Here is a 16,447-nt window from a genome sequence, read left to right as displayed (position 1 = left end):
AACTTATCAATGGAAATCAAATTTATCAACCCATGGAGGTCTGGATTTGAAAACCACACTACAGGCTGATCCAACTTTGATGTAATGTCCTTAAAACAAGTCAAATTGAGGCTCAGTAGTGTGTGGCCTCCACGTGCCTGTATGACCTCCCTACAACGTCTGGGCATGCTCCTGATGAGGTGGCAGATGGTCTCCTGAGGGATCTCCTCCCAGACCTGGACTAAAGCATCCGCCAACTCCTGGACAGTCTGTGGATTGGTGGATGTAGCGAGACATCCCAGATGTGCTCAATTGGATTCAGGTCTGGGGAACTTGGTGTTCTCTGGCAAATGAACAACGTCCTGTACGGTGTTGGGCTGTAAGCACAACCCCCACCTGTGGATGTCAGGCCCTCATACCACCCTCATGGAGTCTGTTTCTGACCGTTTGAGCAGACAGATACACATTTGTGGCCTGCTGGAGGTCATTTTGCAGGGCTCTGGCAGTGCTCCTCCTGCTCCTCCTTGCCCAAAGGCGGAAGTAGCGGTCCTGCTGCTGGGTTGTTGCCCTCCTACGGCCTCCTCCACGTCTCCTGATGTACTGGCCTGTCTCCTGGTAGCGCCTCCATGCTCTGGACACTACGCTGACAGACACAGCAAACATTCTTGCCACAGCTCGCATTGATGTGCCATCCTGGATGAGCTGCACTACCTGAGCCACTTGTGTGGGTTATAGACTCCGTCTCATGCTACCACTAGAGTGAAAGCACCGCCAGCATTCAAAAGTGACCAAAACATCAGCCAGGAAGCATAGGAACTGAGAAGTGGTCTGTGGTCCCCACCTGCAGAACCACTCCTTGGTGTCTTGCTAATTGCCTATAATTTCCACCTGTTGTCTATTCCATTTGCACAACAGCATGTGAAATGTATTGTCAATCAGTGTTGCTTCCTAAGTGAACAGTTTGATTTCACAGAAGTGTGATTGACTTGGAGTTACATTGTGTTGTTTAAGTGTTCCCTTTATTTTTTTGAGCAGTGTATATACTGTACTCCATCTTGTCACAGCTGTTGAAGGAAGTGGACCAAGGTGCAACGTGCTGAACGTACATTTTAGTTTATTATAAAAAATGACACCAACAAAACAACAAACGAGAAAACAACCGTGAAGCTACAGGCTATGTGCCATAAACAAAAGTCAACTTCACACAAAGACAGGTGGGAAAAAGGGCTACCTAAGTATGGTTCTCAATCAGAGACAATGATAGACAGCTGTCCCTGATTGAGAACCCTACCCGGCCAAAACATAAAAATACAAATAATAGAACATTGAATACCCACCCCAAATCACACCCTGACCAAACCAAATAGAGACATAAAAAGGATCTCTAAGGTCAGGGTGTGACACATCTACTGCATCTTGCCATCTTGGTGTAATCTATCACTAGCCACTTTAAACAATGCCACTTTATGTAATGTTTTCATACCCTACATTACTCATCTCATATGTATATACTGTACTCTATACCATCTGCTGCATCTTGCCTATGCCATTCAGGCATCACTCATTCATATATATTTTTTACATATTCGTATTCATTCCTTTACACTTGTGTGTATATGGTGGTTGTTGTGAAATTGTTAGGTTATATTGCTTGTTTGATATTACTGCATGTTCGGAACTAGAAGCACAAGCATTTCACTGCACTCGCATTTAACATCTGCTAACCATGTGTACGTGACAAATACATTTGATTTGATTTTGATTTGATAAATCATATGACTTTTAAAAGCTCAGACTGGAGGTCTAGCTGGTTTGACTTTGCTTCAGGCATATGTGATCATATTATTTGAACAAGATGGTGCCGACGACAGTTGTCCTGTTCCTAGCTCCCATCAACTTTGATTTGATATTTCACTTATGGACTATCAGATATGAAATTGTTCCGTTTTCTCAAATGTGAGAGTGAAAACCTTAGGATTATAAAATGCAACTGTCACCTTGCCAAAAGGTTGATAACTTGTAGCTACTGTTGGATTCTAGCTTGAAAAAAACGTATTCATTTTTTACCATACTAGAACCTATTGATTACTTTACATGTATAAGGAATGTATATGTTAGGAGTTAAGGAAGGGTAAAGAGGATCTAGGTGTGTGGAAAGTTACTGAGTGATATGGAAAGTTACCGATTAGGAAAAGGGGAAGTGCAGAAAGTTCATGTTCTGTTCAATATGTCATTGTTGAATATGAATGTTCCTTAGGAGGGAGGCAAAGGGCTATAGTCTAGTTTCAGTTCTTGATAAGGCAGACCAGTTGCTGAGGAACCGGGACCATGAGGGATGTTGAACTCAACTCAAGATAAGGTCAACAGATGAGGAGAGAAGACACTGCTGGGAGGGGAGCCACACCGGTCCACCCTGAAGACCATCTGATTATAGTCCTACCACACACACACACACACACACACACACACACACACACACACACACACACACACACACACACACACACACACACACACACACACACACACACACACACACACACACACACACACACACATTCACAGACATTTAAGAGGAACCTACTCTGTTTCTGCCTAACAACAGAGGATGAGTGTCTATCTTAGACATGCAAGGAGATGACTCTGCCTAGTTGGAAGGTATAAATATGTTCTGGAGTGACTGGCATCTTGTCTTTGCAGCTGCATGACCCAGTGGGTGAATAAACTTGGGTTGAGCTGTTTCTAGTTGTCCGTGAGTTTTCACTGTGTTCATTCATGATCCCCTTATGTTCTATATGGTCATCGTTGAGGAAGGCCTGCAGGATGAAGACCATGAGGTCATGGACTTCTTCGAGGAAGATGCTGTTGTTGAGGAGCTACTTGGTGAAGACGAGGACAAAGAGTATGGGACACACACGAACAGGTGAACATCAATTGGCAGAGAAGCAGCTGTAACTCTCCTAGGTTGATGCTGGTGGTGTCTGCTGTACATCCTAAGCTGGTGGTGCAGGTTGTAGAAATGCTATAGCCTGGTCCCCGATCTGTTTATGTGGTTTTGCCCTCGCCCTAATGTATGATAGTTATCATGCCATGTTACCATAGCATAGGAGTTGACTATATAGCACAAACAGATCGAAGACCAAGCTAGAAATGTCAATGTACTTATGGACTACTATAGAAATGGTTGATTTTGTTACAGGAACGATGGAAAGGAGAATATGATATGGTTTGCTTGTGTGGCACCTGAATGCAAGGGCAAGCGGTTGTGTATGATATTATATTACTTGGGTATGTCTTTCCTTATCAGTTTTTATTTTCTTTCTGTAATTTGTTTTGGTGCAGATATGTTTAATTTACTATCCGGATAAGAAAGTGTCACAGAAAATTCACAGACATTTTGAGAAGATTCCATATAGTTTTTGAAATGTACCATCAATCACTGAAACATGTGTTACTTAAGGGTCAGAATAGAAATACATTTAACTGGGAATGAGTTATGCCTTCCAAAGCTTGAGTTGTAAAGCAATAACTTGAAAAGATAGGCCTCTATATGCCATGATTTTGAATTCCATTATAACCTTGTTTATGATCTGAGATTTTATTTACACAACTACACAATGGAGTACTTTGGAAGTTTACAATATCTGTTTATTATGTTATATAAATAACTGACAAGAAAATAGGAACGACAGAATTCAGGTGTTTACTTATTAGAAACATTTAAGTAAATTATCATCTCGAGTAGTATCACAAAGTCTATTTTGCAAAATGTTAAATAGATTTTGTCATGATACTGACCTATACCTGGCAGCCAACTATTCATTGCAGAATGCCATGATTATCTACAGGGCAGACTATAGGCGTCTGGATCTCAGAGGCCAAACACAGTAAGTAAAGCTATATGCTATATATACTCAAATATGTGGACACGTCTTCAAATTTGTGGATTCAGCTATTTCAGCCACACCTGTTGCTGACAGGTGTATAAAATCAAGCACACCGCCATGCAATCTCCATAGACCAACATTGGCAGTAGAATGGCCTTACTGAAGGGCTTAGTGACATTCTACGTGGCACTGTCGTAGGATGCTACCTTTCCAACGAGTCAGTTCTTCAAATTTCTGCCCTGCTGGAGCTTCCCCGGTCAACTGCAAGTGCCGTTATTGTGAAGTGGAAACAACGGTTACGGCCACGAAGTGGTAGACCACACAAGCTCACAGAATGGAACTACTGAGTGCTGAAGCACGTAGCGCGTAAAAAAAAAAAAAGCTGTCCTCGGTTGCAACACTACCGAGTTCCAAACTGTCTCTGGAAGCAGTGTCAGCACAAGAACTGTTCGTCAGGATCTTCATGCAATTGGTTTCCATGGTCGAGCGTCATGCTTCACCAGCTGGCACACCAACGGACAAATCTGGGTTTCGCTGGTCCCAGGAGAACGCTACTTGACCCAATACATAGTGTCAACTGTAAAGTTTGGTGGAAGAGGAATAATGGTCTGGGGCTGTTTTTCATGTTACGGGTTAGGCCCCTTAGTTCCACATTCTAGACGACTCGGTGCTTCCAACTTTGTTTCACAGTTTGGGGAAGGCCCTTTCTTGTTTCAGTATGACAATGCCCCAATGCACAAAGCGAGGTCTATACAGAAATGGTTTGTCGAGATTGGTGTGGAAGAACTTGATTGGCCTGCACAGAGCCCTGACCTCAACCCCATCGAACAGCTTTGCCAGGACTAATCGCCAAACGTTCCAACATCTAGTGGAAAGCCTTCCCAGAAGAGTGGAGGCTGTTATAGCAAAGGGGGATCAACTCCATATTAATGCCCATGATTTTGGAATGAGATGTTCATCAAGCAGGTGTCCACATACCTTTGGTCAGTATGTATTTTTTACTACAACAGCCAACCACAAGAGGACTCAGGAGCCCGATCTCAATGAGTCTAGTAGACAGCATGCTGCTGCTCTGCTAATCAAATCAAATCAAAGTTTATTCGTCACGTGCGCCGAATACAACTGTAGACCTTACAGTGAAATGCTTACTTACAGGCTCTAATCAATTGTGCAAAAAAGGTGTTAGGTGAACAATAGGTAAGTAAAGATAGAAAACAACAGTAAATGACAGGCTATATACAGTAGTGAGGCTACATACAAACACTGGTTAGTCAGGCTGATTGAGGTAGTATGTACATGTAGATATGGTTAAAGTGACTATGCATATATGATGAACAGAGAGTAGCAGTAGCGTAAAAAGAGGGGTTGGCGGGTGGTGGGTGGGCCACAATGCAGATAGCCCGGTTAGCCAGGAGCACTGGTTGGTCGGCCCAGTTGAGGTAGTATGTACATGACTGTATAGTTAAAGTGACTATGCATATATGATAAACAGAGAGTAGCAACAATGCAAATAGTCCGGGTAACCATAATCATCAGATGGAGGTGGGGGGAGAGGAGGAAAATGTCCCATGTAGGTTATTGGGGGCCCTGCCTTGATTGGGTAACTGATTAATAAAATAAACAGCATAATAAATAAATGTGACTGCTCAATTGTGTGATTCAGGGGCTGGACCCAAGACCATGAATTGCTTTACTTTTGAAAATATAATTTTATATCCAACCACAGGAGCCCGCTCTCAATGTTAAAAAATACACCAGAGAGCATGATTTAGCCACAGAGGATCAATAGCTTTAAAAAGAATAACTGGATTAAGGTATCACAAACAGGTATCTGCCAAAATAAATGAAACACCAACATAAAGTCTATTAAAAGGGTGTTGGGCTATCACGAGCTGCCAGAACAGCTTCAATGCGCCTTGGCATAGATTCTACAAGTGGACCTAAATGACGCAAGCAAAATGCACACCATACTGTAGCATGTACTTTGTATTCCTCATTTACTCAAGTTTCCTTTATTTGTTGCATTGTGCCCATAGATATATAATCCATAGAAGGGTTTTGTAACAGTTTACCGTGGCAATATGACAATTAAATTCGTTGGTACACTAGCAATGGAGGCCATTCCAGATTTGAATGTGAATAGCCATCTATGGATTATATTTCTATGGTTTGTTGCGGCTGTTGGTTTGACTTTTGCAGATTTCGAAATGCAATCACGTGAAAAATGTACAGTTTGGAAAGCAAATGCCTACTGCTGAAAAAAGAAGACTATTCTGTCTGTAGAACCAATATATTTGTTTTTTCTCAACAACTCTTAGCACTGTTTCTCAAAGTAGCTCATCTTGAGGTAGGCTAATGCCATGACGAGCGCATCGGCCATCACGTGAGTAGCCTATGACTTCATCTTCATTATTAGGTGACTCGTAGTGCTACTGGAAATTATATTCAGTAGCCTACTGTAGCCTATGATATGCAGTGCCTTCAGAAAGTATTCATACCCCTTGACTTATTCCACATTTTGTTGTGTTACAGTCTGATTTCAAAATGGATTAAATATGTTTTTCTCTCACCCATTTACACACAACATAATGACAAAGTGAAAACGTGTTTTTAGATTTTTTTTTGGCACATTTATTGAAATATCTCATTTACAAATGTATTCACACCCCTGTGTCAATACCTTTGGCAGCGTTTTAGCTGTGAGTCTTTTTTCTTATCCAAATTCTTCAAGCTCTGTCAAAGAGTCCTCAATGATTACAAGCATACCCATAACATGATGCAGCCACCACTATGCTTGAAAATATGAAGAGTAGAACTCAGTAATATGTTGTATTGGATTTGCCACAAACATAACACTTTCTACATTTTTTGCACTATTACTTTAGTGCCTTATTGCAACAGGATGCATGTTTTGGAATATTTGTATTCTGTTACAGGCTTCCTTCTTTTCACTTTGTCATTTAGGTTAGAGTTGTGGAGTAACTACAGTGTTGTTGATCTATCCTTAGTGTTCTGCTATCACAGCCATCAAACTCTGTAACTGTTTTAAAGTCACCATTGGCCTCATGGTGAAATCCCTGAGCGGTTTAATTTCTCTCTGTCAACTGAGTTAGTAGGAAGGAAGTATGTATCTTTGTAGTGACCGGATGTATTGATACACCATCCAAAGTTTAATGAATAACTTCATGCTCAAATGGATATTCAATGTCTGCTTTTTTATTTTTACCCAAATACCAATCGGTGCCCTTCTTTGCAAGGCTTTGGAAAACCTCCCTGGTCTTTGTGGTTGAATCAGTGATTGAGGAGTATTTCTGAGTAGTATTTATGGCTGCACCCCTGCCCATTCATGTGAAATCCATAGATTAGGGCCTAATTCATTTATTTCAATTGTCTGATTTCCTTACATGAACTGTAAAATCATTGAAATTGTTGCATGCTGTGTTAATATTTTTGTTCAATATATATATATATATATATATATTTCCTCCTAATATTGTACAATCTGGCCTGGTCTGTTGGCCATTGGACCATTGGTCTGGTCAACAGACCATTGGCCTGGTCTGTTGTTTGTTTGAATTCAAGACCAGATTGACCTGTCAGTCAGAGTAGCCACTCATTTTCGTAATTTATGTGTTATTAAAAACGATTCAGCTAATGTCTTACTATTTTTTTACCCATTTCGTGGTATCTAATTGGTAGTTCGAGAGCCGTGCGTCCTCCGAAACACAATACAGCCAAGCCGCACTGCTTCTCGACACAATGCCCGCTTAACCTGGAAGCCATCCGCACCAATGTGTCAGAGGACACAAGTACACCTGACAACCTGTCTGCGTGCATGGTAGAAGAACATCCCTGCTGGCTAAACCCTCCTCTAACCTGGATGATGCTGGGCCAATTGTGCCCTGGCCCATGGGAGACCCATGACCCATGGGCCAGGGCACAATTGGCCCAGCATCATCCAGGTTAGAGGAGGGTTTAGCCAGCAGGGATGTTCTTCTACCATGCACGCTGACAGGTTGTCAGGTGTACTTGTGTCCTCTGACACATTGGTGCGGATGGCTTCCAGGTTAAGCAGGCATTGTGTCGAGAAGCAGTGCGGCCAGCTGCGAAAGAGCCTGGACTCGAACCAGGATCTCTAGTGGCACAGCTATCACTGTGATGCAGTGCCCTAGACCACTGTGCCACTCGGGAGGCCCAGCTAATGTCTTCTGTCATATAAATGATGTAGAATTGCATTAAATGTGTTTTTAAAAGGCTATGATCTCTTAATCCGGCCCTCAGATGGATTATAGATGACAGGGTTATAGAACTGTTGCGGGATCTGGACAGAGAGAGCTGGGCTCTGGACTGGGGTGCCATGGTCGAGTCCTATGAGCGCTTCACCCTCCTCTTCCGCTCGATGTTTGATCATCATGTGGAGGGCCGAAAGATCTGGGGTTATAGAACTGTTGCGGGATCTGGACAGTACGGGAAACAAATTGACAGGACAAGATGGGACAGGGATGAATTTTAACTCATGTGTCAACCTCTAGTATTAAATTTCATTCCAATTGGCATTAAACATTTATTACATTAAACTTCATGGAACCTGCAGATACCCTGAAACAATCATTGAACATCTATGGGTTGACGTGTTATGTTCGACCCGCTAACTTTTTCACCAAACAAAAACGGAAGACGGATGAAAATAGTACAGGATAGATCAACAACACTGTAGTTACTCCACAACTCTAACCTCAACTGCTGTTATAGTTTAACAGTTATAGTTTTGTGGAGGTTATTTTCAATTGCCCCTCCCTGTTTCTTTTACCTTTATTTAACTAGGCAAGTCAGTCAGTTCTTATTTTCAATGACGGCCTAGGAAAAGTGGGTTAACTGCCTGTTCAGGGGTAGAACGACAGATTTGTACCTTGCCCGCTTGGGGGTTTGAACTTGCAACCTTCCGGTTACTAGTCCAATGCTCTAACCACTAGGCTACCCTGCCGCCCCATGGCTGTTTTAAGATGAAGTCCTCAACCTTGTTGTCACGGATTCCGGTACTGCTTCTCATTCCTTTTACCAGCTCGAGGTCTACCTCACCGGCCTTTTACTCATCACTGAACTGAATCATTACCATCAACCCCGGACTATCTTGTCTCATTAGGCACACCTGGTTCCCATTCCCCCTGATTAGTATGTGTATATATGTGCCCTCTGTTCCTCATTGTCTTTGTTGGTTATTGTTCCATGTCCGTTGGTCTTGTGAGTACCTGTGCTCTGTTGTATCGGCTTTCGTGTTACTGTGTTAAGGCCTGTGTCTAGCGGTTATGTACTACCAGGCCTCAGGTACGCCTGAGGTGGGACTGTGTACATGTTATTATGGGTGTCGTCCCGTGTATTGTTATTACGGGTCTCGTCCTGTGAATTTACGGGTCTCGTCCTCACTATTTGTTTGGATTACAGCCCTGTGTTATATATAGACGTGTTTGTTTTGGGCTTCGTCCTCTTCATGTTCATGACATACTCTATTTTGGGTAGAGAAAAATAATAATATATTTTTTATTTCTGCGCCTGTCTCCTATCATTATACAATGTGACAGAATAATCAACCCATCTAATGGAGACAGCGGGAAAGGCCAAGCTGGCGACCATCGTAGGGACAGTCCAGCATCACAAGGGCGGTCTCTCCAGACGCCATGGACAGCATATTGGCAACCATCCTGCGTTTGGAGGGGAATGTGCAGTCCCTCCAGTCTCCAGCACCGGTTCCAGCACCAGCCCCCACACCACCACTACCTGCCTCCGTCCCATCTGAGCCGGTCGGCGGAATACCCCAGAGTGCTTTGACAGGGCGCCAGCGAGATGCAAGGGATTCCTTCTGCAATGTGACCTTGACCTCGCTCTCTACGCCGAGGCTGTCTCCGGGAGAGACAGGGTTGCCACCGTCATCTCGGCACTGACCGGACGGGCCCTGGACGTTGGGCCCTGGGTGTGCCCAACGTTGAGTCCTACGAGCTCTTCACCCGCTTCCATTCGATGTTCGATCATCCTGTGCTGGGCTGAGAGTGGGGTGAGTGCTTACTCCGACTACCCCAGGAATCTAGGACCGCCTCGGTGTTCGCCCTGGAGTTCCGGACCATCTCGGCCTCTTGCCTCGGGCCGCTTGCCCGAGGCAGCACATAGAAGGAGGAATCTGGGCTCCTGTTGTGGAGAAAAGGGTATTTTCTTCCCAACCTGCCCTCTGGCCATTAATAGGTGCGGAAGTGACAAGCCAGGGAATTCCCCTGCTTCATCCCAAGGGAGGTGTCTCGCGGTGTGTGTCAACACCACTACTGTGGAAAGTCCAGATCACGCCCCTCAGGTGGATTTACCGGAGGAATACCAGGATCTGCACCGGGTTTTCTCTAAGACCCAGGCTACATGCCTGACTCCTCATCGCCCCTGGGACTGTGCCATTGACCTGCTGTCTGACGCAGCCCTCCCGAGAGGACACGTCTACCCTCTCTACTATGCGGAGACCGAGGCCATGAAGACCTACGCACAGTAGAGCCTCCAGCAGGGTTTTATCTGCCCCTCTACGTCACCAGCCTTCTCAAGCTTATTTTTTGTTAATAAGAAAGATGGGGGACTGTGCCCCTGCATTGATTATCAAACACTGAATAAAGCCACGTTAAGTTCAGCATTGTGGTTAATACTGTATATACAACATTTTGGTCTATTCTGCTGACAGCGCCCAGCATGTCTCCTTGGTCAGGTCCGTGCTGGGAAGACTGTTGGAGCATCATCTATATGTTAAACAATTTAAAAAATGTTTTTCCAGCGGTCCGTGTCCGTTCTGGGCTACCTCATATCCACGGAGGGGGTGGAGATGGAGGAGCAATGCATCAGCGCAGTCAGGTCATGGCACATCTCCAACTCCGTGAAAGCAGTCCAGCGATTCCTGTGGTTGGCCAAATATTTCCAGAGGTTCATCCGGGCCTTCAGCCCAGTGGTCGCGCCTCTTACCTTCCTGCTGAGAGGAGGTCCCCGTTGGGCTTCGTTGGATGGCGGAAGTGGAGAAGGAAATCAAGACGCTGAAGGCACGCTTCACCATTGCTCCTGTGCTGGCACATCCCGATCCCTCACTCCCCATCGTCGAGGTGGATGCCTCCAAAGTAGAAGTCGAGGCAGGGCTGTCCCAGCACACCGGAACCCCTCCAAAGCTGTGGCACTACACCTTCTACTGCAAGCAGCCGAGCCCCGCCCAGAGGATCTACGATGTAGGGGACCGGGAACTCTTGGCGGTCAAAAAGTCTCTGAAGACATGGAGGCACTGGTTGGAGGGGTCCAAAACCATTTCCTGGTGTGGAAGGACCACCGCAACCTGGAGTACATCAGGACAGCGAAGAAACTAGACCCTAGACAGGCCAGTTGGGCTCTATTCTTCGCCAGGTTCCAATTCATGCTTTCCTATAGGCCAGGCTCTAAGAACGTGAAGGCGGACGCCCTGTCTCACCTCTATGACGCAGAGGAGAGGCAGGGGGAGGAGACACCCATCATCCCTCCATTCCGTATCTTCGCGGCAGTGGTGTGGGACGACATACTGGGATAGTCTGTACCATCGCCTGCCTGACTGAGAAGTGCTGGTGGCCCACCTTGGCTAGGGATGTCTGGGTTCCTGCTTCCTGCTCCATCTGTGCCCGATCTAAGACACCCAGACACCTCCCTTATGGAAAGCTCCTTCCCCTGCTGGTTCCACAACGACCCTGGTCTCACCTCTCGGTGGACTTTCTCACTGACCTTCCCCCCCCTCCCGGGGGGACATCAACTTTTCTCTTCGTTAATGGACAAGTTTTCCAAAGTTTGTCATCTCCTTCCTCTGCCGGGACTCCCATCGGCCATGCAAACCGCCGAGGCTCTTTTTATGCAGGTCTTCCGGCACTATGGGATCCCGGAGGACATTGTGTCAGACCGTGGCCCTCAGTTCACTTCACGCGTATGGAAGGCGTTCATGGGACGCCTGGGGGTCACGGTCAGTCTCACCTCCTGGTACTGTCCTCAAGCTAATGGGCAGGTGGAGAGGGTCAATCAGGATGTGGGCAGGTTCCTGAGGTGTTACTGTCAGGACCGGCCGGGGGAGTTGGCGGATTTTCTACCTTGGGCTGAGTACGCGCAGAATTCCCTTCGCCACTCCTCCACTAACCTTACTCCTTTCTAGTGTGTTGGGGTATCATCCGGCCCTGGCAGCTTCGCATTCGAGCCAGACCGAGGCCCCTGTGGTGGACGACTGGCTTCGCTCGGCTGAGGAGATCTGGAACACAGCGCATTCTCGTCTCCAGCGGGCCGTGCGTCGTCACAAAGGAACAGACCGACTGCCACCACAGTGAGGTGCCTGTTTTCTCTCCAGGCGACTGGGTCTGGCTCTCCACCCAGAATTTTACTGCCCTGTGATATAGATATGTATGTTTGTTTGTTTTGGGCTTCGTCCCCGCCATGTTCATGACATACTCTATTTTGGGTAGAGAAATAAAAAAAATCCTGTTTCGTATCGCTGCATCCTATTCAACGAGACACTTGCCACAGTCAACCCTATTATAGTCAATCCTTTCACTTTATTTGACACTTAATGTAGTCATTTTTTTGTGAGATGGGAATACTTTTTTGGGGGGACAAAATTGTAAAATTAAGTGAAATCAAACTTTTACATAAAAAAATAAAATAATAATTACACTACCCAAAAGGCACCCAGTTGGTGGCACGACCCATTTGACTGTTTGTCCTCTGGTCTCAATCCTCCTCGGTGCATATAGAGTTTGGAACACTGTATCGGCATCATCGAGGGGAAGTCCAAACAGGCCTGCTACATCCTGGGCTTTCAAGGTTAGTGTTTCACACAGCAACCAAGCAAAGGACTAGAGAGAGGGAAGTGAAGATCATTTAGCATAATGTCCTTTCTCCTCTCTGTATAAAGAGGCAAAGTAAGTTCATGCATTTGTGTACGTGACGAGAAGACCGTAGAGGACTGGATATGAGAGGAGTGTGTGTGAAACAGCGCTTATTTTATTTTTCTCTGACCATCAAAGCCTGGCTCATTTATCATGAGGGGTAAACCTCCCAAGTTGTGTTCGTAATTGATTTCCATAGGAGGCATTATGCATATCATCTCATCCTCATCTATCCAGTGAGGCCCAAAGTGAGTGACTCTCCATCACCTTCAGCGGCCAGGAGGAACCTTCAGTTGTACATGTTGGCAGTCAATATTTATGCATTTACATTTTACCAATTTTAAATACAGTGCCGGATTATGTCTAAATGACAAGCAATACATTCTCGCTGCCAAAACGCAACTCCAGCCCACATACATCATATGCAAATAGCTGAATATAATTGTGTGTTTGTAAAAGTAATTGCCCTACACAAAAATTCAATGACAGCCTCCTTTCCGTGGCCAGGGGGGAAAGAAATGTGCTCGCACAACGACATTTGATTATGCAGAGTTTAATCCACCCTGGTCGATATTAAAAAACAAGAAGCATATTGGACTGTAAGAAGGCTAACAGTTGCCTAGCGGAATGACTTTGAGCTACTCTGCATAGAAAGTGGAGAGAAGAGATGTGTCGTCGGCGTGGTAGTGTTTGTAATAATCAGATGTTTTTTTTGAATAACTTGTCTTTTGTTTTGTCCTTGTAGATGACAGCTTGATTTACATGGACCCTCATTACTGTCAGTCTTTTGTGGATGTCAGCACGAGCCATTTCCCTCTGCAGGTAATGGGAAATTACACTGAGCTGACTGGGGCTCAGTAATGTGAATTTAATAGTTTCTGTTAGTACTTAAGGATGTGAATCCTAAAGCAGCCTATGAGCAAATTACTGAGTCTCTGGCTGCTGATTTATTTGCTGTTCAGACATGTGAGGCTGCTGCTGGGGAGAAATACAGCATGTGGAATATAAGGAGCTCAGCTACTATGATCCTGAATATTTCAGCACCGGTACACATAAAACCTGGATTTATCATAGTGTACTGGACTGCTGCATTGGAACTTCTACTGATGCTTGGTCAAAGGGTGGAGCACACAATGTGACAAGAGATCAGTAACAGCTAGATCTTTATTTTCACCAGTCTGCGAGTGTGACAGGATTAATTAGAACGGCATTGCACTCATAAAACATAACGTGTTTATCTTCATGGTATGTCTTTCTAGTTTCGCACTTATATCTTTGATACTGTACTCACAAGCAATTCAATCATTGATTTGTAATATTACCGGCAATAACACACTGCTGTCCGTTTTGACACAGGATTCTAGTCATATCGTTGCCCGTCGCCAAAGAAGATGCCTTTCAGTAAAGATGGATCCTAGTTGTACCATAGTCCTGGATACTTCTATAGTAGAAGCCTATGAGAGAATCAGCCAAGAACTGTCCAAGGTGGGTGAACTAAAGCCTTTACTATTTGGTCAAAGTCCTATTAGTTTGTAATCAGATGAAATGGATATCCCATTGAAAGCAAGGTTAGGGAGTGAGATGAGAGAATGGCTGTGTGTGACCGAACTTTTATCATATAGAGTCAAGGCAGTAAATAGCGCAATTGGATTTTAGATTTTTTTTGGGGCATGTCTGCACAGGGCCACACATGGTGAGTTTAGGCGTTAACTGTTGATAAAATCTGCTCTGTGACCATATTGCTTCTGTACATAAAATGAACTCGACACCAGGGGGCAGCATTTAGCTTAGAATCTGAGGCAGGTTTCCCCTCTCTGCTCTCCAGCTCTCAGGTGGGCTTCTTTGGATACTTCCAGAAACTTTCCTGACTTTCATGTGCCGTTATTGTATGCTTTGTTTTTGTTTATGAATCAGGTATTTCAGCCATCAGTGAAGGACAAATCCCCAGCATTCACTTCCATGCAAGGTTTCGGAAGAGATTACGACCTTTCGGCAGCATTAACCCCGGAGAAAAGGGAATGGCCCTTCATCCACAACCCACGGACAGTGGCTGCCACTGCTGGAGACTTTGTGCTGCTCTGAAGGCCGACGCCAAGGGCAAAGGTCATGATCAGAGACTTTTTCAATGGCCGGCGAAGTGACTTTACCAGACAGACTGAAACAGGCTTATCCAAGGCCAGGACTCGTCAAACGGGACCTCTCAAGACCCCCTCTCAGACACTCCCTATACCCTATGGATCTGCTAGCTATGAAACAATTATTTCAGACACTTAAATGTATTTATTTATTTTTCTCACACCAGCATTCATGGCTTAATTAGCTCAACTTAAAAACATTCAAACTGTTATCCTGTACTGTAGATAGTTGCTGTTAGTTTTGACTGCTCAAATGTAATCAGTAACATTAGAAAAAAGAATCAAACATACCAGAAGTCTGTATTATGGATATGAAATTGTACTTAGGGATATGCGCTCTACTGAATCTTATACATTGTACATTATTGATACTGATGGATAATCTGGTGCCTTGGCTTATTGGAAGAGTGACTCTCAGCCAAATATAACACACATTTACCTTTTAAGGAAATCAGTGCTGCACTACAGAAGCTGCCAACGGGATCATCAGAGGACGTGTATGAGGAAGGATATATCTGTGGTTCTATAGCTGGGCCTGGTGAAGTGCTTGTATAGGAGAGTGCCATTCATATACTAGAGTTCGTTTTTTTTAGCAATACTGAGAAAGTACTGGAGGTTTGGATTGGTAAAATATGTTCTAGGTTGTTCACATTTACCTTAGGAGGAAAAGTATTATGTTGCCAAATCATTTCAAGATGTTTAGCATTTTCCGAGGTAGGTTATTCGAGCATTTCTGATTATTGTCCTTGAAAAGGTACTTTGGTACATGACTTTTCTTTTTTTCATTTCAAAGCAAATGAAATGAGTCTAAATGGAAGGTTTGTCAATGTCACGGTCAAACATCTATGTAGGTGACGTGTACAATGCCTTGCTTCTCCTTGCACTTTCATTAGAATTGCACTAGTTACAAACTTCAAACACACTATACTCACATACTAACTGCATTGTAATAATTGAATCATCTTGTTTAAATGGTGACAGACATTTGTAGAATAAACTATATATTTTTTTTATGTGGGTTGAAGATAAGGTTGAATATATTTGAAATGTTGTACTCGACTGTAAATCTATAAAGACAGCTACATTCTACCAGCGCTGCCAAATATGAACCAAATTCGTCTCTTTATCACAATATTGATTCTCACACTGCTGTGCAGAAAAGTAAAATAAAGTCATAAAATCTGATCCCTGCAACTCTTCACACGTTCCAAAAGCATTAAAGAGTTTTTGTTTTAGGTTTTGTCTCATCTTGCAATGAAAAAAATACAAAACTTGACACGTGTTGAAATGTATTCAACCCTGTTTGTAACCCAGTCAAATGTACTAGATTAAAACTAATCGTACGTGCTAACCATCTCTACAGCCCATTAACCAGCCGGGGGGGAAGATGTGACCCTGTGACACAGGCTGGGATTGTGTTCGCCTGTAGAGGAAAATAAAATATTGCTGTGTTCAACGACGCACTGTTGCCATGGGTAATATTTCTGTTGCCCCCATCGTTTGAGCTATGCTCTACATATTGTCATGTACAATACAAACTCTT

General features: G+C 44.2%; 1 protein-coding gene across 3 annotated transcripts; it reads left to right on the top strand.

Moving 5' to 3' along the window:
• The first annotated feature begins 2,581 nt into the window (after positions 1 to 2,581).
• On the top strand, positions 2,582 to 16,139 carry LOC109898141 (cysteine protease ATG4C-like). 3 transcript variants are annotated; one of them, XM_031833670.1, is made up of 5 exons: positions 2,582 to 2,637; positions 2,794 to 2,902; positions 13,515 to 13,591; positions 14,126 to 14,254; positions 14,684 to 16,139. In XM_031833670.1, exons 1-5 carry the CDS (start codon positions 2,617 to 2,619, stop codon positions 14,849 to 14,851), a joined length of 504 nt encoding a protein of 167 aa, XP_031689530.1. In that variant the 5' UTR covers positions 2,582 to 2,616; the 3' UTR covers positions 14,852 to 16,139. The 3 variants fall into 3 exon arrangements, 2 of the variants coding, with proteins under 2 accessions (XP_031689530.1, XP_031689529.1); XR_004211236.1 differs by lacking the exons at positions 2,582 to 2,637; positions 2,794 to 2,902 and adding exons at positions 8,801 to 12,212; positions 12,635 to 12,704; XM_031833669.1 differs by lacking the exon at positions 2,582 to 2,637 and having other exon boundaries at positions 2,662 to 2,902.
• The last annotated feature ends 308 nt before the right edge of the window (positions 16,140 to 16,447 follow it).

This window comes from Oncorhynchus kisutch, linkage group LG10 (genome assembly GCF_002021735.2).
Source record: "Oncorhynchus kisutch isolate 150728-3 linkage group LG10, Okis_V2, whole genome shotgun sequence".
Classification (NCBI taxonomy): domain Eukaryota; kingdom Metazoa; phylum Chordata; class Actinopteri; order Salmoniformes; family Salmonidae; genus Oncorhynchus; species Oncorhynchus kisutch.
Note: the sequence above shows the minus strand (reverse complement) of the source record. Positions and strands in the feature narration are given on the sequence as shown.

What these genes read in the sequence shown, in the direction of transcription:
- LOC109898141 (XM_031833669.1), top strand. Translation starts at nt 2,755, where the DNA reads ATGATCCCCTTATGTTCTATATGGTCATCGTTGAGGAAGGCCTGCAGG. An exon ending in CGAGCCATTTCCCTCTGCAG is followed by an intron (nt 13,592 to 14,125) that starts GTAATGGGAAAT and finishes GTTTTGACACAG; the next exon opens with GATTCTAGTCATATCGTTGC. An exon ending in TCAGCCAAGAACTGTCCAAG is followed by an intron (nt 14,255 to 14,683) that starts GTGGGTGAACTA and finishes TTTATGAATCAG; the next exon opens with GTATTTCAGCCATCAGTGAA.